The 25,220-nt window shown below is 33.8% G+C and overlaps 1 protein-coding gene across 1 annotated transcript in view; it reads left to right on the top strand.

Annotated features, from left to right (window-relative positions):
• Positions 1-25,220, top strand: part of Rbcn-3A (Rabconnectin-3A) — a 106,566-nt gene that overhangs the window by 64,528 nt on the left and 16,818 nt on the right. The window contains 15 exon segments of the mRNA XM_067105939.1: positions 1,979-2,146; positions 4,056-4,288; positions 4,826-4,998; positions 6,554-6,693; positions 8,748-8,989; positions 9,183-9,407; positions 10,504-10,614; positions 12,101-12,230; positions 15,504-15,702; positions 16,988-17,127; positions 17,446-17,642; positions 17,844-17,968; positions 18,949-19,031; positions 20,357-20,448; positions 24,687-24,779. Of these exon segments, the coding sequence (XP_066962040.1) occupies positions 1,979-2,146; positions 4,056-4,288; positions 4,826-4,998; positions 6,554-6,693; positions 8,748-8,989; positions 9,183-9,407; positions 10,504-10,614; positions 12,101-12,230; positions 15,504-15,702; positions 16,988-17,127; positions 17,446-17,642; positions 17,844-17,968; positions 18,949-19,031; positions 20,357-20,448; positions 24,687-24,779 (2,351 nt within the window).

Raw genomic sequence — 25,220 nt, 5'->3', positions numbered from 1 at the left:
TTTAAAACTTTCTATTTCCCATTACTCAGATAATATACAGAATTGAATACAGTCAACTTGTCTTTTCTTTATACAGTTATCTAAACATAGATGGTTTTCACATATCACTTATAGGGCAAGCAGTTAGCATCAACAGTTTCATACCTTTGTCATTAAGCATCAGCCATTATGGTTGTACTGGTAGTTGTGTTTCACTGGCTATGTTTAGATATCCATAAATATTATCTAATGTGACAGTACCTGTAAATATCAGTTGTGTTTGCTTCATGCAAATGTCATTTCATAAGTTTTAAATGTTAAATACAAAATAAACAACTAGCTTCAGCATTTGTAAAACATAATCATTATGCACGACTATTTTTTCTCTATTGGGCATTGCGTTTTGTTAGCATATGCTGCTACCTCATTCTCCTCACAGCACAGTGTTCAACAACATTAGATGTTCAGTACCTGAATTTAAGTGTTTATAACGTATTACTGTACATTTTATTTGACTTTGTTTTATTATCTTAGCATATTTAAAAGTACAGCATCAGTATTATATATTCTAAGAGAGGAAGATTTTAGGCTATAAGACATAAAGTCTTATATGTATTACAGTATCAGTAGTATAATTTCATGTGAAAGATAGAGGAAAGAAATAAAGTTTTTTGACTAGTTAAACAGATGGAAACATTTTTGATTAAGTTCCTTTGTACCATGACACAAGTTCAAGCAACTGTGGTGCATTTTGATGCTTTAGGGATTACTTTTTTGTATACTACACAAATAAAGTGTTATATCTTTGATATTCTTAGAATTATCAGTAATGTACTTTTGTGTTGGGGAGGGAGATAAGGAAAGAGAAAGAAAGATATTTTTAGACTAGTAAGACAGTCTCACAATTATTCAAGTTTGTCCATGTTGTACATAATGTTAATTTCAAGTATTGGTACCTAAAATGTGTTTAACAGTGTAGCGATGAATTTTTCTTATGCCATACTGTATGAAAATAATGATAATGTAATCCATTGTAATAGATTTAAATAGAGAGAGAAGAAGCTAATGGATTGTAGGCTAGGCTTGTGCTAATCACTGCAGTAGGCAGGGCCATTAGTACTACAATTGAAAAAAATGCATATTTTGTGAAGGGCAGACCCCTAACACCTCTGTAAGTACAGGTTTTATTGTTTCTTTACAGTGTTGAACACTCGTATTTGAGAAACTTGTAAATAACCTATAATGAAAAAGATTACTGATTAGGGAAGTATAGATATTTTTATTTTGTCTAGACTTGACAACATTGGGGTGCATCTTATATGCCAGCAAATACAGTATTCTTATTGTGCCTTTTTACAGGATTGAATGAAAGGCCGTAAATTGTTAGAAATTGTACACACCTTTGATAAGTTTTCTTTTTTTGTAGTGAAGGGTGGCACCACTCTTCTCATTTTGCTGATACTGTTGCCACATATGGCAGCCCATGCCACCCTTGTATGCCCATTCCTTGTTCAACTTATCCTTCTCTAGATTTGTCAGTTTCCTTTTTGTGTTTAGTGAAATATTTGTAGCTTTTCATGTTTTACATGTCATCCTGTAATCTGTTAATTATCACTTCCTCTGTGATAATCAAAAAAGCAACTAATAATGTTGTTGATGGTCTATGTTTGTCCTCATATTTGTTTGAAATAACTTCTCTTTGTTTTATTTTAATCATCATGCAAATAACTATTTAAAGAAGTATGGTAATACAGGTGAATTAGCATTTTCAAGCGTTTAGGGTGTTATAGGAAAATACAGGCGATAAGTTTTTTTTTCGTGTTTTTAGCTATTTATTGGTTGTAGATAAACTTCTGGTAATATTAAAGCATGTGCTGTCAGGTTCTCTTTTTGAATGTCATGATTCTTATGAAAAAATTTTTGTGTAAGCCATAAATAATGCTAATGCATTGTGAGATTCAGGTTTGTGATAATTATTTTCTTTTTATGTCATTCCCAGGCTCAGATCTCATTAAGTCACTCCCTGCTGATGAGGTGGAACAAGTTCCAGTTCCTTCCCCAATCAATGTTAATGAACCATCTACACTACATGAGATTTTGCAGCAGGAAAAGCTAGAATTTGAAGAAAAATTAGAAAGAGCAGCAAAACGGAAGCGATGGTTGATGGGTAAGTGTCAGTGTCAACTTTCCATTACTAAAATAGCAACCAAGTCTTGCATCAAATGTTTCAATCCTTCTTAAGGACTAAAAGTTTATTATTAATAAATAGCTGAGGTAAACCACTGAGTTAAGTTACTCAACTTAAAATAATATGAATAAAATGAGAATAATGTTTTTGAAGTTGCATGTACAGAGATGCAATTTAGAAACTAAAAATTTTTAATTTTATGGCAGTGGCCATACTAAAGCGGTGCCTTAAATACTTTGAAAAGTTCATTCCCAGTAAAAACAGTCCCCAGAAAGCAGATGACGCATCATTTTATATCTGGTAAAAATTGGTATCAAAGTAGTGGAATACAAGTAATGGTGATTAATGTTTTTTAACAGGTGAAGTTTATTCATAGCACATGAAATTGCATGGGAAATTCCCAGTTTGTAGCACATGAAAAAGAAGAAAGTCCACACAATCAGGCCCCTCAATACATGACTAGCAGGGAAGAGTCGTGTTTCTAGCTGAAGTTTAGGCTTACTATTATCAGTGCAGTTAGAGACCATTATTAAACCTTAACTTTAAAATTTTCTTGTGATTGGGGCGTCAAAGAAATTTAAATAAAAACCACACTTTCCTTCTGTTAGATGATTATGAAGGTGTGTGGACGACATAGGTGATCTTCCTTTAGAAAATTAGCTCACCACTCGTGGGGAGTAGAACCTTCAAGAATTTAAATTCCCCCAAGTCTTCTTAGGGTTAAGAGCATTTTGGATGTGGCAAATGACTGGAGGGCCATGTCACACAGCCCTATGTTTGCAAATTCATATTGAAGGAAGATCTGACTAAAAATTGATGATGTGCTCATGAAAATTTCCTTCATAACTAAAGAAGATCAATGCAAGGTAGTGCTTCTGCCATATCATTTGGAAGATAGGTGCCCTAGAGGCCTTGACGAGCATCAGAAAACTGTTTAAAACTGCTTCATCATGAATGGGGTTTGAAGAGTTAGTGTATGCGTAGGAACCATCTCCCTATCACTTATCTCCTTGCTTTGACTTTGGCTAAGTGAATCCCCCTTAAAGAATCTACTCCACAACTAACAAATGTTTATAGTGGTTATGCTATAAGTAGTATTTATATGGAATTTTGAAGATGAAACTCATTACTTTATTGTTAAGATTTGTTTTTGCTCTTCTATGTTGTCTTTTGTTGGTGTTGATGGTGACTGATCAAGTGTCATGAAAAGAAATCCCATGCTGAAACAGTACTGTGTTTGTTGCTTGAAATATTAGCCAGTCTTTCTAGGACACCCACCATCCTGACTGCTCCTTAGTTTTGTATTCTTATTCCTGTTATCATCATTCCTTGTCCCTCCAAAAATATTATAGGCCTATACTTTGGTCATATACAGCAGATGAATGATCTTCTTGCTTACAGTAAGGCAGTGAGGGTCAGGCCATTTTAGGCTGCATAATCCTTGACAGGAACTCTTGAAATAGAATTTTGTGTTCAAATTCAATATGCTTATGACTGAGCTAATGGCAGCTTGTCATTTGAGATCTATGATATTTTCTGATGTGAGAGACTAGTCTAGGTGGACACTTATTTATTTGCTTTCCTACCAAAGTTCACTGATAATTTAATTTGGTTATCATATTATTGTTTTCATTTTTGTATATATGAGCTGAGTTATATTAAAATTTTTACCATTCACTCTTTTTTATAAGTTAGGTGCTTCATTAAACACCACATTTTGATATTCATAAATGAAAGAAAGACATTGCCAAAGATGAAAGCCATTGCATTAACCTTCTATCTGTGTAATCAGATGAAGTTTGTCAGTGTAAAAGAGTTTGTCGTGTTTTAATTGATTGTGTAATAGCGTTACTAATTTTTTAACTGATTATTTATCTTGACCTTTCAGCCAACCAACAACTTTTAAGAACACTACTTAGTTACTGTTCACTACATGGGTCAAGTGGAGGTGGACTAGCATCTGTCAGAATGGAGTTGATTTTGCTATTGCAGGAACTTCAGCAAGAAAGTAGTAAACAGCAGTTGTTATCTCCTTTGCCTTTTCCTACAACACTTCCTTTATTATCAGCTTCCATTGCCTCCAACAAGACAGTGGTATCAGATCCTGTTCGTCACTTGCAGGTATGTAGATTTTATTGTCATAAACAGGTGCAGCTGACATCTCATTTTAAACATAACTGTAAATTTGCTGTGATTATTATACTTGTTGAATTAAGGACTTCCAATTTTGTGTAAAATTTGGGATTAATGACAAATATAAAAATGGAAGGATGAAATTTTGTTTGCCTCATTTGTGCATACCATATGAGCTTGCATCCTGGGATAATAATTTTAGTGATCCTATGAGTATTATCTTTATTATATTATGCTTTGCTACTTTACAAGGTGATCAAGAAATTGGATTCTGTCATGAGAGTTTATACACTCATATTGATCCAAATCCCAGATAAGAGGAGGATTGTGCATTGAACTAACAGCTTTTCTTTATACACCATAACGTCACTGTCGTTTTGAATACTAACTTGCCTGAAATTCCTGTGTAACATCTGGTTGAACATTTTTATTTTTGTACATATGAATCACCTTACTTTAGAAATAATGTACATATTTTTTTTTAACTAATGTTCACCATAATGTATCAATCCTATTTTTCTGCAGGCTGGCACCCATGAACTCTTACAGTCTTTGTTGGAACTATCAGGAGTGGCTCATCCAGATTCTCTGCTTATGTGTCAGGCTAATGTGCTAAGGAACTTGGCAGCAGCCTTGTCAGCTTGTATCTACCAGTCTCTTTGTGATTCAGAAACTTTCACTGTCAAGGCTCAACACAGGTAGTTTATCTATAAAAGTTTCAAGAAGATCTGTAACTGGTATAAGTTATGGCAGTTTATTAATTGTTTAGTTTCTTTTTGTGCTCTGAATAAACCACCTTTCTTTGCTATCCAAGCAGTAAAGAAGCCTTATCTGATTTAGAGTATGTGGAGAGAGATTTTTTTAGTTCTTCCATTTCCATGTGACTACATATATTTCAGTTGCCAACATTTAAAGCTCTTGTAATATAAGTATACAGGTCTTTTTTGTTGATATTTTTGTATGGAGTTCCAAGCTTTTGTTTCAGAATGTACATTTACTCCACCAATGTTTGTGGATGGAACTTCACCTGATTCATGTTACCTTGTTAGCACAGGGTGATACAGTGATGGATTCCTTCCTGACTTACTGGTTCAAACATTAGTTTAATCCTCAGTGAACGGACATCTATCTTTCTTTTTCTGCCTTCAGATTTGTTTGTAGTTATCATTCTTAAATTCATATGAAGAGCTTAGTTGCTTTTGTTATTCTCTTCTGTGTTCATTTTCTCATACTCTCACAGAGTGCTTGAAGAAATGTATTTATCATAAGATTTAATAATAACAGTTTTTTTATTCTTATATTGTTGAATTTTTCACTTAATTGAGTTTTAAGATAATGCACACCAGTATGTAGTGGCATTCTCATACTTTCTCTCTCATTAAGATTATGTTTGATTAGGAGATTATTTCTTATCCTGATTCAGCCCATTGGTACATAAAAGTAGGTTGATGCATAAACAACCTGACCATCACAGCAATTTAACAAGTAGCCACTCTCATCATCCAGGTGTGTAATTATTACATCAAACATCTGGCAACCCTGGCTTACTGATTTCTTGGATTTATTGATAAAGAAAACTATGAGTACTTAATTGTGATAAGCTATAGAAAATATATAGATAACAAAGCTAATATTCATGAAACTTCACCAAGACTATTTTTGCTAAGCATGGGAAATATTGTTCCAGCTGTAAATACACTGATGCTGTGTAAAGTATTTTCCAGCTCCATACACTTGCAAGGTTAATAATTTGTAGGTTTACAAGAATTTTTGGGGTATATGTTCTAATATAGGTGAAAACCGGTGGCCTGGTTAAACTGTTTTATAGTTACAGATGCACATCACAGAGTCACTTTTTATCCTCAAACACTTTCCTTGAAATACATTACAAGTTAGGATAATGAAAGTAGCTTTATCTTAAACCCATTTTCCTACAATATATTAAAAACTTCATTATGTGGAGAAGTTTTTTATTTCATTACTGCAGTCACAACAAAGCCTTAATATTAGTTCCTGATTGGATACATTGAGCTTTAACATAGCCTTTATATTAGTTACTTGTTGAAAGCAGTTAATAAACATTCCTTGCATACCTTTTTTCTCATGATCCCATAGTGACAAATGAATGTTTGCTAATTCTGTAATTCACCAAATCCTTTACTACTGTCGTAATACCCATCTCTTTAGACATGTTAGGTCTTAAGTCTTCCCTGTTAATATCTGGTTGATATAAAAGATCTTGTATTGTTACAGAGTGGCTGCGTTAGGAGTTGACATTCAACATGTAACAGTAGCTCATCGTGAATCTCACTTAGTTGGCCGTGACTTTCGAAATGGACACTCACATGATGAGGAGCCATTGCAAGTATGCACAGCCCCAGCCAAATGGCCAGGTATGGTTATATTTGGTTTAAATATATTTCCATGTTATATGTAATTTGTAGATACAGCCTTGGTTATTGGCGGGGGTTCCGTTCTAGGGGTGTGATGATAACCGAAAATCGCCTCTAACAAAATCGGCGATTTGCAGCGCTTTTTCCGCGATTTTCAGTTATCGGCACCTCTGTTAGGTATGTATCGGTAAAATTGCCAATTTTCGTCGCTAGACAAGCCCCCGTAAAACAGAACCGCCATTCACCGGGGACTGCCTGTACAAGCAGTCCTTGGTTATCGGCGGGGGTTCCGTTCTGGGTGTGTGATGATAACCGAAAATCTCCACTAACCGAAAATCGGCAATTTCTGGTGATTTTCGCGGCTTATCGGCGCCGAAAAGCGCCGATTTTGGTTATCGGCGCCTTTGTTAGGTATGTATCGGTGCCAATACCCAATTATCAGCACCGATAAACGGAAATCGGCGATTTTCAGCAACAAAAATTGCCAATTTTCGTCACTAGCCAAGTGCTGTAAACCGTGGACTGCCTGTACAGTGTAAAGCACTATTCTGTAGTATTTTAAGCAATTGAAGGTTGCTTTTAAATATCAGTAATTATAGGCAGTCCCCAGTTATTGGCTGTGTCAATTATTGGCAGTTCGGTTTTACGGTGCTTATCTAACGACGTTGTTAACCCTATTTTCGGCGACTTTAAGTGATTTTCGGCGTCAGTAAGCAGTTTATTAGTGTCAGCAAGGGGTTTATCAGTGTCAGCAAGCAGTTTATCGGCACTGATAAGTGGTTAATGGCACCGATAAGTGGTTTATTGGTGCTTACAACATCGTAAACAGTATTTATTACCATAATTATCTGCAACTTTCGGATATCAGCACTTGGCCAGGATGGAAAATGATTTTTGCAATGGTGGAATTTGTAAACTTAGAGGTTGAATTTTGTGATTTCCTTTTGCATGTATTTTCAGTATTAGTTGTTTAATAAGTGGTAAAATTTCAAGCAAATCCTTCAATCATGAGATAGCAATGTCCACCTAGTTTATAATGGGACCTTATGGCACTGGTGCACCCCCTTAACAAGATGTCATATTGTAATAGTTGGTCTTGCTCTGTTGCCTTTGGGTCTGTTAGTTCAATTCCCCAGCCAGCTGATGAAGAGTTAGAGAAATTTATTTCTGGTGATAGAAATTCATTTCTCGCTATAATGTGGTTCAGATTACACAATAAGCTGTAGGTCCTGTTGCTAAGTAACCAATTGGTTCTTAGCCATGTAAAATAAGTCTAATCCTTCGGGCCAGCCCTAGGAGAGCTGTTAATCAGCTCAGTGGTCTGGTAAAACTAAGGTATACTTAACTTTTTAATTCACCTCCTTTCTTTAGCCCTTTGATCACCTCATGCACCATACATGAAGTTGAACTGAAGTATTTAAATAAGAAACAACCTTTCCAACAAAACCAGCATCAGGATGGTCAGAGGACCAGAAGTACAATAGTCAACTTCCTAGTTCAGCACTTGTAAAGGTAGCAGGGGAGGTTTTGACACATCCCCTCCTACTCCATCTCAGAGTGACAAAGAACAAGACCAGAAAGACATTTTGTTCTTGCATTTTTGTGGAACAAATGAAAATAAGAAAGAAACTGGTCCAGCTAGCTTTTGCAGAATAGAATGCATACTCCATCGTCCAGTGATTTGCATTATTGACACAACTGTCACCCCTGGATTGCCAGATAGCATGACAATTAACATCTAGCATCCTTTTCTTACTTTGGATAGCCTCTTTACCTAGTCAAGCAGAATGATCTTTGTTTGATAATTTTATGGCAAGAAATGCAAAACTTGATTTTAACACTATATGTTTGAGTAGGAAAGATTTTTGGGCTGTTTTTTGTTTTAAGTATTTAGAACCACTACCTGACACCATTTTAACCCCAGGATTTGGGAAAGAGAAGAGATTGAAAAGCTTCTGTACATTAAAAATTATGAGGCTTTATTAAACGGAATTGTAAATAGAGAATTCAAGTGTGTACATGTATAACTACAATAAAATATGCTTTTTTTTTAGGAGTGACATCTCTCTTAGCACTGGTTGCCAGAGAACGTGATGAGGACACACCCAAGTTAAATGTCCTCTTGTGTGAAGCATTTGTTGCTGTATACTTAAGTCTTCTAGTCCATGGAATATCCGCCAGTGATGCGTATGTTTTATATCGTCTTGTAGCCCAGCCACTTAATGAAAAAGAATGGGCTGTTGTATTTGGAGGTGGAGTCAAAAAGCTTCTAAAAGTTATAACGAATGTCTTACCGGTGAGTATTCATGTGCAGTTACTGATGTTAATGTAGTAATGACTGATTTACAATTACTTTTGTAGATGTTTCTTCTGATCATTAGATGTAAAATAATATTTTTCCAATGTAACAATTCTTTCAGAAACATTGATATATCCAGTTTATTATCTTAGTTCACTGTAATAGAGTTTTTCATTTTCCCATCCCTTAGAACCAAACTTCTTTAGAAAAAGAGGCAGGACCTGTTAGTGGTGAAAGGATCCTGTCTACCATTTCAAGCCTTCAGAAGACACGCATGAAGTTCAATATGAAACTTTTAGGCCAGTTAGGTTTTCAGGACCCACGAGGTTCCTCTAGTGATGGTGAAGCAAAACCAGCATATAGAGAGCAGTTCCTTCCCCCTGAAATGTCAATTGTTACACTTCTGATGAGGAAGGTAAGATAAATATTTAACTTGAGATTAATACAGATTATTTATGATAAGAATATTGCTGGGTATGTTATAAGGTAACAATGCAGTCTAATGGGGAGGAAGTTTAGCTTATTGGTAAAAATAGGCACGTCATAAATGGAAATAAGTTATACTTGCATAATTTTTTTTTATTTTATTATAATTGGCATTATAGTTTTAATAAAAGCACAAAGTTACATGTCCAGACTAATAAAGTCTGTTTGAAGGATACTTTTTAAAATAGGAGAAAATGGAAATAAGAGAAAATTGTAAATGGAAAAGATGGGGTGGATATCTGTAATGAAAACAATTTCTTGAAAATGAAAAGAAAATAAAGATAATTTGTCCTTGACCTACACTTCATTTTATAATAGTAAAACAAAAGTAGTTATGCAGCCTGATTCTACTCATTGATGCTACCTAATATTAAAATTTACATTTACTTTGGGGCTGTATTGCCTGTAATTCCTAAGGACCACCAATGTATTAATGGATTTAGCATGGTCGTCAAACTTTTATGTACTTAACTTGTATTTCTGATTATTGTAAGTAAACTGAAGAATGCTTTATTTGATTTCAAAATGTTTATGTAGATTGCAAGATAGATTCTGATCAAATACAAAAGGGAAAATTATATGGAAATTTAAATGAAAATTGAGATCTCATAAGCTTGTTGAAATCGTAGCAGAATAAAATGGAGTAATAGCATTAAAAACAAAATTCAGTTTAGGGATAGAGAAAAATTTGAGGAAGTTCTGAATTTTTAAATTTCATTATTACCCATGCTTATGTTTATGTCACTTTTTTCCTCATTATCATAAAGATTTAATGGAGAATTTTATGTAAATTATTTACATTCAAACATAGGGATAAGAAAAGGATGGCTCTGATCTTCCACAAGCAAGATTTTTATTATTATACAATATTTGTAAGATTTATCCTATCATTTTGTTTATGGCCATTGCATTGTGATTTGCTGTTTATATATTAGAACCTATATTTTATCATTAGTAATTGCATTTTTTGTAGATTTTTTGTCAAACCTATAGAAGTTGCAATTTTGGATCTGTTCATCTTTCAGCCTGTTCTTCCTCCTGAACAAGAAAATATTGACTATGATTCAAGTGCAAGTGATGATGAACAAGAAGACATAGATTACGAGGAGGATGAAGATGTTTTCAAAGAGCCCAAGGTATTTCAGCTTAATGAATGTAAAATATTAAATAAAAGAGATCATTGATTGTCTTCAGTTATATTCATTAAGTGGATGTGTGGTTTCACAGGTGATATTTAATTTTATTATTTGAGAACCAAGAAAAAAAGAACTGAGGATACCAAGTCTAGATTCTTTTGAACACATTGAAATAATGCTGTTTCTTAAAGAAAGTAAATGGTAAGCACAGTGAATTAAAAAAAGTAATAATAAATAAAAGACATTCTTTGAGTGTCTGCAAACTTGTCTCTTAAAGTATTTAAAGGAGAGGTCAGTAACACTGTAAAGATGCAAGAAATGTTTTCCAAAATGAGCATCTTTCAGGTATGTTCAATAACAATATGAACAGGTCTCCATGAAGTCATTAGGCGTTCTTTACCTCTAAAGGTCTCTCATACGTGATTATCCTTCAATCGTGCTTTATGCCCATCTTATATTTTCTTGACCCTTCAAATATCCTAAATAGGACTTTAAGGTCTAATGAAATAGCAAATTTGTGAATTAAACATCCTGTCATCTTCCTTTGGGAACTCACTAGACCTTATTCAGGTTTTTTAATACTGTGACGTTGCTTAGTCATGTAGTGTTAATCTACCATCACAGTCACCTTGAGATTTTCTGATGCTGAGAAAGATTGAGAATTAGGCATGAACTTTATTCAGGGCTAATCGTTACTGAAATGTGACGCTTAAACACATTACTACCCACCAGTCATAGCCAGATTGAAATTATGGTTGTATCCAGTGATTTTAGATTTAGGCCTCTAAGACTGACATGTGGAGATTTTGTGTCAAAGTGTATATCCGTAACTAATTTCTAATTGAGACAGTTCAGTGAATGTACTGTTTGCCAGTACTCAGAATTCCAATTTGGTTTACCTCTACTTATTTAATTTGGCTCAATGTTTTGCCATTTAGAGAAACCTTGATGTTCCTAAGATTCATTCCTTATTTTTGTCATAGGGTTGGGATATCAAGTGTTTCATTACTCTGTAACAAGATAATTTCACAAAATGTTTAGTTTTATGACCAAATTGGCTACCGTTTTTACAAGAACATTCACATTTACTGAGTTATTGATAAAAACAATTAGACCTTCAAGTGTCTGGATGATTTTTTATATAAATGGTACCTTTTGATTGCAGTAGATATGCATTTGATTCATTTTATATCATCATGTTTTAAGATTTGTTGTACTGAGTAGTATTCTTTTATAACGGCATACGTCAGTAGCATTGAAACCTCATTGCCTACCATGAGGGACCTAAACTTTCACTGAAGTAAAGCAAACAATTTCCAATAGAAATTAGGACATGTAAACTAATACTTACAGTACATTAATTCAATCTTGATATGTTATTTATATTCTAGAGTAAAAATGAAATGTTTGTTATGTACAGCACAAATTTTTATCAGCCAAAGAAAAATCTCCTGCACTATCTGAATTCTGCATTTGTTTTTCCAAGGTTATTGCAGATAATACAGAACACAGTGACCCTGACTCCTATTCATGGTGCTTGCTACGACTGGCCACAGTGCGTGCAGCAAGAAATGTGGTCAGTCGGTTTTTGGAAATAGCAGGAGTCGAGTTTCAGGGTAAGGGCAAAGGTATACCCATACACACTTTTTGTGTGCGCAATTCATGTTTATAACTAGTAGCAGGGCTTCACGTTTGGTAAGACCTATTTATTTGTTGTATTGTTTTGTGTTTAAAGAAAACAAATGACTGTTCCTTAATATTGTTCTTGAGTTAATGTTTTCACCTTTGTCTTATGTAAATGAAATACAATGTCAATTTCATTTTTCCCTTCAAATCTTCGTCATTTGTTTGCACAAATTTTGTCACTTTCAGCTTTGTTTGGTGTGGTCTTTTTGTGTAGGCATATGGTAGAGTCCAGTGTAATCATACTTCAGCCACTAGACTTAATGGCATTTCTCAAAGGTTTTACCATGGTTGAAGCATGTAGGGCTTTATTAATATAGTTTTAAGCATGGCAAAAGCATGGTAAATAGCTGGTAATGGTGTGTCTTTATTGCTTTTAGAATTATACACCAAACTAGAAATAATTTTTTTAGTATGAACATGATTTTAATATGCCTAACAGATATTGTTTTGTTATGGGTATATTGTAGTTGTCCTGCTTCATATAATTTGAAATATTAACTATTTACAGTGCTTTAGGTGGATTATCTAAAGAATTATTTACTGACATTAGAGGTTAAAAGCTACCACTGAAGGATAAATATCTTCAGATGTTTTAAATGTTTCCTTGTGAAGAAATGTTTGGTATGGGTATAGAATACATTAACATGGGATAAGGATTCAGTTTATCATGATAAAATGATTCTTCTGATCATGGATGTCAAGCTTTTCAAGTGCTCAGTAAGTATGTTAAAGTTGTTTCAGAGGAAGAAATACTGTATGAGCAACTACCTACAGTTTATCTTCAGTTAATTCGTAAAATACTGTATAAAGATTTCATCTTGGATTCATGTATTTATTTTTTCAGTTTATTTTTTCAGCACTGAAGTGCCAAAATAATCAAATAGGACTGTTTAAAATTTATGGTTGCAATTCAAGCAATATTATATTATGAAAACTTTATTTTTTCTGATGATTTTTACAGTTAAATCTAGATATGAAGAAGGTGTTTTTTGTTGAAAGCATCGATGCTGAGTGAGCGAAAGTTTTGAAAATGTTTCGTCCTAGTTTTTCGGAAATTTGGCTATACATGATATTTTCTGAAAATTTTGGTAAATATGATTGATTTTACTTATATGAAAAATACTTTGGCCTTGTGTTAGGTTGCCAGTTAGTGAATTATGAACAAACTCACATGCATTTATGTAGCATCACTTATGAATATGGCTGTACTTCAGCCATAAATCTTAACACTATGTTCATGCCATTTCCAAATCTCCCCCACTTACATTTTTATTGCCTATGTATTTGCTGCGTAGAATGCGTCTCTCATTAAACTGAAAAGAAGAATTGGAGGGGGGAGCTGAGTGAGATAGTGACAACCAGAGGTGTGGGGGAAGCTGAGTTAGATAGTAACAAAATGCCTTTGATGTTTTGAATATTGTTAAATTATAAGCTTCTGAATTAGCTATTCACTTGGAATCATGGTTGATAAAAGGAAGAACAATGACAGACAAAAATGATTAGCACAAAGTGGTCAAGAGGTGAAAGTAGATTTGTGAAGGTTTTAGGAAAAAATTTACACTGAAGGTGATCACTGGCAAATAGGAGAAAGAAAAGAAATGATGAGGGAAGATAACACCTTGTGAAATAACGATAAAAGTTCATCTGAAAACATGGCAAAACTTCAAGAAAATAAATTATGGTGTAGAAAATATCCAGTAGATCATCATACCTTACAGAGCTGTGATTCATAATTTGATTGCCATGATGAAAGTGTTCAGTGGGCAATTGTGATAATGTCATCTGCTTTTTTTTTCTTTGGTAATCAGCACCTATTTATGCACCTTAATATTGTTTGTATCCTATTATTCTGACACTCCACACTCTGTGGAACTCATCCATCAGCAGACATAACTTGCACATCCTAGTTTCCAACTCACAATCATCATTAATGCACAGCATGTACAAGTAGATCTACACAAGGTTATGTGATGTCTTTGTTGCTGTTCAGCAATTTTGCTGATGGAGTTATGTGAGAATTAAAGAGGTGAAATAGGTGCTAGTGTTTTGGGAAAAAATAGTTATACTGTACAAAGAAAAAATGGGCTGATTTTTATTGCATATAATGCAGGAGCATATGGAAATGAAAAAAATTTGAGATTTGTGGAAGACCAGAAGTGTGCATGAGGTGATACATTTTTATGCTACTGGTTATATGATAAAAGAGTAAGTGGAAATCAGAAAGACAGAGTGATTGATTTCAGAATGAATTTTAGATAAAGGGAAGAGGGTGGCTTACATACGTATTTGCGAGTAAATAGTACTTGTTACGGATAAAAATGAAAGAGGTGGGGTAAGAAAGAGAACAGGAAGTCTGCAAAGTTTATAGATTGGAAGATTGTGTAGGATAATAGAAGTTGGACCATATGATGGGAGGTTGGACCAACTTCTCTTTATGTAATTAAAGTATATTAATTAAAAATGAATGAAAGACAAACATTGGAAAATCATTAGATATGATTACTCTACTGCTTTGTGGAGAAAGCAAAGATGAACTTGTCAAAATTGTAGAGGTATTTAAAGTGTTGGTTATGGATGGAAATGTAGAGACTATTGAGGATTTTTTATGATATGGAAAGAGTGAGAGAGTAAAGGTCGTTAGATCTGTATCATTAGAAAACTTTAATGGGACAAACAGCCCAAGAAATTACTAGGTTAAATAAAGTGACAACAGTGAAAGTACAAAGAGGCCTTATTATCCTTGCAACTAATTTGTTCGGATTTAAAGAAAATGATTCATTACATGCAAATGTAGTTGGTTAGGGTCTGTCATAGGTTTATGAAACAGCTACAAGGGTGTGAAAGATTTTTTATTAACTTCAGGAGGTAAAAGTGATGTTGATTGCTGTACAGCATTGTTTTCCTTAGGATCATCCTACCCCATTCCTCTCTCCCTGTAAAGACATATGGCATTTTGCTGGTGGAAGTGTAATTTTCTGTGAAAATTAATGCTTTCTTTAATTAATCCATTATTCCTGGAGGAGTTAATTTATAATTGGTTTAGAATTGTTATTACTTTAATTTACAGTCTGTATGGTTTTGAAGTTTTATACAAATTTAAGATGCAGAAATATGGTTTAAGCTGTTAATATTATTTGCCATTATTATTATAGATAGTATTTTTATTGCATTTGCTTTTCCTGTAACTGCCATTGTTTCCACAGAATTACCCATGCAGAGTCCATTACTGCATTCCATTTTGAGGACAATGAATCAGTGGTTATCTGCACTGGTAGACCACATAGAAGACAAGAAAGGGCCACCACCAGAGTACATTCCTGGCTGCTTTGCAGAGAGTGCAGTTGCAGGGCCAGCTATTCTGAAGTACAGAGGACTCCTTGAAACTCACAATACACCTTTTGCGTAAGTATATCTAGGTGATAATGGCTTAGCATCTTGTGTCGTACCAGTAACCATTAATTATTTGATTACCAAATTATTTTAAATTGTATCTAAAAGGGGAAGGTTATGCTAAGCAGCTTCTGAAAATGTAGGCACATTTTGATTTTTTTTTTTTTGTTAACAATAGATAAAAAGACTCAGTGACAAGTTACTGACAGATATGAAACTTTTTATCAACAATGTTCTAAATAGATTTGTTTCTTTATGTTCAGTAGAAAGATTTAAGTATTAGTGCTAAACATAATAAATATGAGGTGAAGAAAATTTTTGTATGTGAGAATAGTAACTTGATAAGTCATTTTAGATTTATAGTAAAATATAATTTGCAAAGAAAGTGAAGAGTTCTGAAATGACAGGAAGTCGATTTCATCAAAAGTTTAAATTAAAAGTCTCTCTCTCTCTCTCTCTCTCTCTCTCTCTCTCTCTCTCTCTCTCTCTCTCTCTCTCTCTCTCTCTCTCTCTCTCTCTCATATTATTTGCTTTCCATGTCATAAAGTTGCTATTGTACTGACTCTCTCTCTCTCTCTCTCTCTCTCTCTCTCTCTCTCTCTCTCTCTCTCTCTCTCTCTCTCTCTCTCTCTCTCTCTCTCTCATACTATTTGCTTCCTGTGTCATAACATTGCTATTGTACTGATTTATATTCAGGAAATAAATATTTTTGCCAAATGTTTGTATCTTAGACTCTCTCTCTCTCTCTCTCTCTCTCTCTCTCTCTCTCTCTCTCTCTCTCTCTCTCTCTCTCTCTCTCTCTCTCTCATATATATATATATATATAATTTTGAAAAGTTAATTTTAATGGAAATCGACATACAGTAATTGATTATATATAAAATTTTATCATCATTAATCATGCTATTGTGATGTACTCATGATAAAATAGTGTGATACATTATGATTACATCTTAGTCTGAAAAGCCAAAGGCTAGCCTCTTAAAGAACTTTGCAAAGATCTGGCCAGGATTCCACTGTATGTTAGTCCACATCTTTGAAGTTTTCCTATAACAAACATCATGGCACTCTTTAGAAAGCCTACCTCCACATAGCCACTCTAAAGTGAGGTACAGTAGTCAAGCAGTTACCTTAGGTACCCAGATAGGGTGTCATTTATAATTTCTTTCATAAACAATAGGAAACTGTAATTTTTTACCCATGCTGGTACAGGATTTTTAATTTTAACGAAGAAAAATTATAATTATTTAGTGTAAAAGTGATTATGTGCCGTAAAAGCTTTATTTTCTGTCATCAGTCATAATAAAAGAGGAGTAAAACCTGTGCAGCGGCTATGGAATTACTTAGTAAGACAGGAAGAAGTTCAGGACATATTTGTGAGGTATATCTTTGGACGTAAAAGACCAGCACCTGAGCCTGTACAGTATTCAGATCATGGTGAGTATAGCATTGACAAGAGCCAGAGTAATATTTTTTCATATTCTATAGTTTTGTTTATTTTCCAAGTCATCCTACTCTAGCACTACTTATTGTTAATGAGGATTGTGTACTTAACATTTGTCTATGTACGGTATTTGTAATTGATAAAATGTACACTTTAAGTGACCTTCACACATAAAACCCATCATCATGCATAAGTGATATTCATTTTTCTGTGAATGAAATTCTCAGCTTATAATGAACTAATTGTATTTCAAATCAAGAAACAAGTTCTACCTTTGCATATATTTGAGATGACGGAATCCCTTTTCCCAGTTGATGATGCAATGAGTGATGTAGATGGCCTAGATGGTTCTGGAACTGGAGAGGGTGGGTCAGAGATGGGAGGAGAGAGTCATCATGAGCCCTCAGAACATGGTGGACCATCATCAGAGACTGCTGTGCAGTCCCTCGAGCCTGTTCGCATTATACATAAAGAACAAGACTCTATAACCTCTTTCTGTATCAATAAGGTAAGGGAAAATTATTCTGGCAGTGATTGCTGTTTTTGAGACATGTATTTTATGTACTGTGTTGTGCTTTATGAATTTTATTTTCTTTATGAATTTTATTTCAATTTTGAATTTAATTTATATTTAAATAGTTATTCTGTGACATATATCATTATGTTTTTGTGAAGTATCTTTCATTAATCTCTTTAATTCAATCTGCAGGTGAATGCTGGTTTGATGGCTGTGGCCACAGTCCGAGAAGTTCAGGAATTAGATGTGTCACTACTGTTGGATCACCCAGGGTGGCTTACTAATGAATGTGAACTTGATGTTTTAGCCCTTAACCAGTGAGTATAATGTTAAATTATGCTGAAAACCAACATTCAAATTTTCACATGTAGATATCAGTCTTATTTTTTATTCATATAGGAATTTTATTCTCATAGGCATTTATCTTCAACATGGGCATTGATTTTCACAGACGTCTTTTTTAATAGAATTAATGTGAAATTTGTAGTTTGGCTTTTTTTTATTGTTATTTATGGAATTTTCTTAAGTATAAACTTATGCTAGGTGACTTATACAGGCAGTCCCCGGTTTATTCCGGCCACGCCGTTCGAGAGGTTACGACGCTTTTCAAATATATTCATCAGAAATTATTTCCTGGCTTAGTGTTCCGGTTACAACGCTGGCGTGCGCCGATCCGACGGAAGAAATATGGCCCCAAAATGGCAGAATAATCATAATTTGAAGGTTTTTTTGATGTAAAACTTAATAATAATGCAGTTTACATCGTTTTCAATGCACCCAGAACATTAAAAGTAAGGTTTTCTTATGATTTTTGACGATTTTCGACGATGTTCTTTTTACAGTTTTAAACCGGGACCGCTATCTGTATTTACAGTTTTAGTATAATTATTATATAACCTTACAGATGTGTACTTTTTCACCTTGAGTGTAACATTTACTTGAGTTTTTATCACCAACTTTTATGCATAGTGGTACACACACTACTAAGATTTGGAGCCTCATGTCCGTGGCAGGGTTGCCCTCTCAGCTACGGGGTCTCAAAGTCAGCCTTGCAATTTTTATAATTCTACTAAGATGTGTATTGTGCTTTATTAGAGATTAAATATCTTTTATGGGGTACAGAACAACCTAGCTTTTGAGCATTTCCATTTATAAAAAGTGTTTTAATATCTAATATAGTATCTTTCTTATTCTTATGGTCATGTACTGTAGTTGCGCAAATGCTTTTAGAATGTCTTTATAACTTTCTGTATGTTTTTATGTTATTATAAAGAAAGAAATTTAAATACTTTTACAGGGAGCCAGATGCTGTTCCATCTTCTAATTTCCTTGTTGTACAGACTCCAATGGACAAGAATGTTTTAGATCCTGGAAGAGGAGGTAATGTCCTGTTATTTTTAAGTTGATTTGATACATTGTTTCATTATTTTTTAAATTATTGAGCTTTTTGTGATTCTCTTTCTATATAAAGCTTGTAATCACTGTTGTAATATCAGAATAATTATAAATGGAGTGTTGATATCTATATTAAGGTACTTAATTTATTAGTAAGACATTTATGATATGTTTTCTTTTCTTATATTTATCATCTAATTAACCCCTTACTTTCTCTTACTTAGCATTATCCATATCTTGCTTCAGCTTTCACCAGCCTTTCAGGAACAAATCCCTTGACCTAATCATTATGAAAGTCTGTGAATGTGGTTCAGTGTTCTAATGAAACTGTTTGGTTATAATAATACTTTCTACAGGGATATAATATCTTGGTGTTCCATGCCAGAACTCCAAAAAGTCCATTTTTAATTTTATTTTTGCTATTCTGACAATGTTAAAATGTTGAAGGAAACACAAGAACAGTTCCAAACAAGTTGGTGAAATAGGTTTTTATTGTTGCCTACTGTATCAATAGTTTCTTAAAAGACTGTGAAGCATTACTGGCTCTTAATATGCATGAGGTGAAAAGTAAATTTGTGACTAGAGCCAACTCTCTTCATGGATAACTAAAAATTGTGTACAATACATTGTGTGGGAATTGCACGTTGGGTAACCCTAGTCGGCTTGCCTTTGAGGTCATTTTAATTAAATACCATTTCAGACACTTTGCCATATAAATAAACTATTAGAATCCTTAAGGTCCCATGCAATATAGCAATCAAGAAACCTCCAAAGCTAAGGATAACTAAGATTTAAGATGTTTTTCTGAAAACACAAAACTTGACTAAATTAGACCCAGGGCATTTGTAGTAAGTATCTGCTTAGGGTTCATGGAGATCATTAGGATTTTATGGGTTTTTAATGGAAAAAAAATGTGGTTTAGAGGATTTGGTGGAAGACCTGATCAAATGAAAATTCTTCATCGTATGGATAGAAAAGGTTGATGACATTTTCCCTTGTTCAGTTTCTCAATTTTTAGAGGACAATAGAAGCCCTTTATTGAATACAATACTATACAACAGTGAGAGTTCATTTTTGTTCACTGTTAGGTAGCAAATACAGTATTCTGAAAATCAGGTTAAAAAATCTCCAAGATAGGCTGAAATACTGCTACATAATGAATACACAATCATGTCACAAACAGTTCTGTGATACTTAATTCATTTAATGTAAATTCACTAAAATTCCATGGAATTTTTATGTATGCAATGATTTCTGGTGATGTATTTGTGAATATTTTTAAAACACTGACATTGATCGATATTTCTTAGGTGTAGATGGCAATCTTTCTTCATCATCAAGCATCAATTTCCCTGCAATGAGTACTGGTCCAATGAGTCAAACAGGTCGTGGTACTAATGTGGTAAGTCCATTTTACAGTTCTTAGGATGAGTGTTTTGTTTTTCATGTTTTTTTTTTTACAACTCAGTACAGTATGTCACAGTGTTATTTGATTATTTTCAGCAAATAGGAATAGGCAAAAGTTTGAGAAGCAAAGGATATTCAATACCATACATTATGTGTTTAGGAATATTGTTTCCTATTGTCTAGTGTTACTAAGATAGGCAGTTGTAAGTGCATTTTTATTTTGTATAGGGATTAGAAATGTAAAGGTTGTAATTAAAACAAGGTGAATTTCTTATTTTTTTTTAATAATTTCACGTTGCTTATTTCAAAGACTGTTAGCATAGCTTCATGATATTGGTAAGGCAGTACAACACAACCCAGCCTAGTACCCAATGTCTTTAATCCCCTTTACTGTAGATTATGGAATAGCCTTTCAGGCAGTGCTGCGGATGTGGATACTATTAAATTTTGGAGGTTGTAATGGTATCAAAAAGTGCCATGGTCCTTTTTATATAGTTTATTTGACTAATTTCATAGCTGCTGATGATGTGCATATTTATTTTTATTATTGTATTAATAATATCATGTGTTTTACTGAGTTTATTTTTTTTGTTGGTTGGGTTTTTGCTATAACCTAATGGTTTCGTTCTAATGGAAATTTGGTTAGCAACATAATGACACTTTTGGCTCATTCCTAGCTAGTAAATGCAATTTGGAAGAGAATCATACAGGAGATGGTACCAAGATTATCTTCATAGTTGAGTGTGTCACTGTTTAAAATTGTAGTACAGTACTCTGTATTACATTATGGCCTTTGCAAATTATAAATCAGAAAATAACAAATGAGATTACTCCTTTAGTGTTTCACAAATTTTTATAAAATGCATGTTATTCAACTCTTGAATTTTGTTAGTAGTGAGGTTAATCATTCGAAGCTGAGAAATGAGTGTTTAGTTGTCTTAGAAACTATAACTGTTCCTACACGTATACAAACCTTCGCTCTTTACATATGGGATTTACTCAGCGCAAGCTGGAAGTAAATCCCATAAGTAAAGACTGAAGGTTTGTATGTTAGGAAAAATACAAAATACTTTAAAAATTTGCCATATTAATGTTGAAAGGGATTATATAGGAAAGCAGACAGTAAATTTAAAATTTAAAAAGAAATGGGAGGGATCTATTAAGAGAGAAAAGAACATCCCTAAAGCTCAGGTGGAGAACAGTCATGGGAAAGGATATTCTCAAATGTTTTATTTTCCTTGGTTTCAGTTTTGATGATTCGAAGAAAAAGAATATTTTTTAGTGTGTTTGAGTTTGTGGATTAGCTTTTTATGTAATTTTTGTAAACTGTAAAGGTAATCACCAGGCCAGAAATACTGTTAAGTGCATGATTATGTTTTTGAGCTCATTAGCGTCCATTGTTTCATGGAATCTTATTGGATTATGTCCAGCCATATTTTAATCTATGTCATATACATTCTATTTCATTAGGTAGTTGAACTTTTAAAGCCAACCATAAAATCCATAAAAATTGATATTTCATGAATAAAAGGCAGTTTACTCTGCAGTACATGGGAATGCTAAGAAACAAGAGGAAAGAGCAAAGGGGAACATTAAGGGGAATGAAATAGTTTCAACTTTCGAGAAGCAGTTAAGAATATGTTCATGATAGCAGAATGGATGAGGAAAGACTGAAGTTATGTAGAAAATGGAAAAGATATTAAGATGAAAATGGATTTAAAAGTACATAATAAAAGAAAGGAGTATGGGAGCAGTGGAATCAGTACTGTACTTTGAAAATCTAGTGAAGATTTGTTAACTCTGCTTTTCAGTCAGGTTCTCCTGATACTAAATGTTGGCACTGGTATTTTTCATACATTTTAACTGGAGATGGAATATTAGCCTTTATGGATTGCTTCACCACTATATTCTTCATCTATTTTGCACCACATGCTGGAGAAAATGTTGATAGCATTTCTGAGGCTGCATTTTTTTTTTTCAAGTTGAGGATGTTGAGTTACATTGAGATTTTCAAAACCTTACACATGGACAGCATTTACCAGGTTCTTTCCTTGTCCTACAGAAAAAAAGCCTTCATTGTTTTGCAACACCAGGACAGATCAGTTTGTTAACTACTCTGTTAAGGGCTAGACTCAGTTTGCTTGACCAAACTACTGTGGGTTCTTGATCTTTAATTAGGATGTAACAGAATTGCAGTCCAGCCAACTGCCACTTGATATTTCACTTCTCTGTCCTGTCAAGACCACCCTGAGTATGGTTTATATGAGCAAAGACAGTTTCTGAACTACTCTTCTTTTCATCCACATGGATAGCCTTTCTGAGATAATTTAACATTGGGAAATACAGGCAGTGTAAATTTCCAAAGAAGCGTAGTCAGATGTAACTCTTCTTTAACAAAACATCTTTTGAGTTTCCAGTTCTCTGTGCATATGTAGAAATTTTGATCTTTCAGAAGTGAGCTAAGCACAACAGGAGATGCTTCTTTCACCCTAAAATCATGATCATTTTGAGGTGATATTTTTTTCGTCCACACTCCTTTGATCATAGTCATACCAGTGGTCAGACAGTATTTCATCATGAATATATGTATCATTCTAAAGGCCATATGTGATCCTTTTTTGTGTGTGCTCCTTTTAGTCACATCACTTCTGTGTTATGGAAAGCAAAGTAAAACGAGTATAGGGACACTAGACGACAAGATAAATAGAAGAATGGAGCAGTACAATGCTGTAGCATGATTGATTTATGCAAAAATTGTACTTTTGAATAATACAAAAGCAAGTAAAATATGGGCCAATTTGACAAAAATTTTATGAATATATAAGGAACTGTACCACCAGTGTCATACTGTTACATTTGTAGAGGATTAAGGGTTAGGAAAAAGCAAAAGCAGGGACAGAGATGGATACATTTACGCCATGTTCCACCTATGTTCCAAAGAGTGCATTTACCCTTCAATGAAAACAGTACTAAAACTCCAAAATAGTTTTTTAATCATATGAAAAGCAACTTTTATGGGATGTATGTATTTCCCCTGAATGCTGAGACTTTTAAGACCCAGTAGATTTCTTGCAAGGCATCAGTCAACTCATTAGAAATTTAAAGACCTGTCTTCTCTTTGTTGCCTCATATTTCCCTTGAGTAGCACTCTTAAACCCCCTCTTCTTTTAGGTATTATTGTTTCATTCGCATTGCTGTTTAATCCTCCTATCTCTGATCTAAGACAGGGTAGGAATCGGGCATGGTCAGAGGAGCCAGGATAACACATCACATTCAAGATTATCCTGAACTCTCCTTTTAAATATGATTACCATTGTAATAGTTATCATCAAATTTTTCTTAGATCTGTAGTAAGTTCAGATAAGATATTCAGCTTGCAAATGCAAAGCAGAATTTAACTTCATTCTCTAAAGAAGCTGACTGATACATTTTTGCAAGAGCTCTACTATTTCACTGGATTCTGTTTCTGGTTTTAATTTCATTCATCAGTGGCCAAGATTCTTTCACAGTTTAGATTTGCTTATATTTCTTACTCCTTGGTTTGTAGGCATAATATATTGTATAGCTTTGATAAATTATGGAAAAGTGATAGTTGTTTGATCTAAATTCCTCATACACTGTAATTAAATTCCCACATGATTATTATACATGAGCAATGTAGTTATTATCATAAAACATACAAATTAGTAGTACCCCTATATAGTTTTTATATTTCTTACTTTGGCAAATTTTCATCTGTGTATAAATCATTGCACATCAGTTATGTATGATTGTATTGACTAGAAACCTCATGTATGTCATAAAAGTCACATTATGTCGTTATGAGTTGGATGTGTAATCCTGAGCAAATTAATTGTCTTGTAACACAGTTTTAAGTAATCAGATTTTTGTTGTTTGATGTGTTCTTCTATCGTTTGTGTGCTTGTCACTGTCTGTATGTCTCCGTTGAACAGTTGGAAGGTTTGAATTCATTATATTTTTAACCTCGATTTTAGAAACTATCTTAAAGTTGACTGTAGTTCTTTAGAACTCGAGGTACTCAATACATATAAAGAAGGAAAATGGGAAAATTGATTATATGATACATGCATGTCGTGTACAACTGTCTTATGTTATTTTGATGCTGTATTATTGTAATCAATATACTGTATCTGGAATTTTGTAACACTTGCCAATACTGTACTCGTATTATTTTCTGTACTGAGCTATTGTTGTCTCATTAATGCGGCTCAGTTGAAGGAGTTAAAGGGAGCTAATTTCCCTGGTTCCAACAACCCTCGTTTCTGTCGCTTCGTGTGGGAACGCAGCCGTCATTATCTGAAACCGGTGAGGAATGCCTGTGTGTACCCTTTTAACATTAAATTATCTGGTGTATTGAGTTTATCTACCCAGTACCTTGTTTTTAGTATGCATTTATGTTTTTGTCTCATTATTGGATTTGAATAAGAAATTGTGTTCATGTGAATGACAAACTTGTTACTTTTTATAAAGGCATAATGTTCAGTTGGATGGACCGCCCAGATGTCAAATTGCTGGTTAAAATGAGTTCACAGTAACAATACTGTATTTAGATGTCTTGAAACCTTATCCTTTGTGTTGTTTTCCCAGGCCTCAGTTTGGAAATGGCAATAAAAAAACCATTTTGTTTTTCAGTTTGTTTACATAGAGATGTTTATGGTGACTGCCTTTTCATGACTAATTCATCTTTCCTCACTTTGATAATTCTTTTAAATTCAGCATATGGTTTTTATTTTTTTATATAGTACT

Source organism: Macrobrachium rosenbergii, chromosome 6, assembly GCF_040412425.1.
Source record: "Macrobrachium rosenbergii isolate ZJJX-2024 chromosome 6, ASM4041242v1, whole genome shotgun sequence".
NCBI classification, from domain to species: domain Eukaryota; kingdom Metazoa; phylum Arthropoda; class Malacostraca; order Decapoda; family Palaemonidae; genus Macrobrachium; species Macrobrachium rosenbergii.
This window is presented reverse-complemented; position numbering and strand designations above follow the sequence as displayed.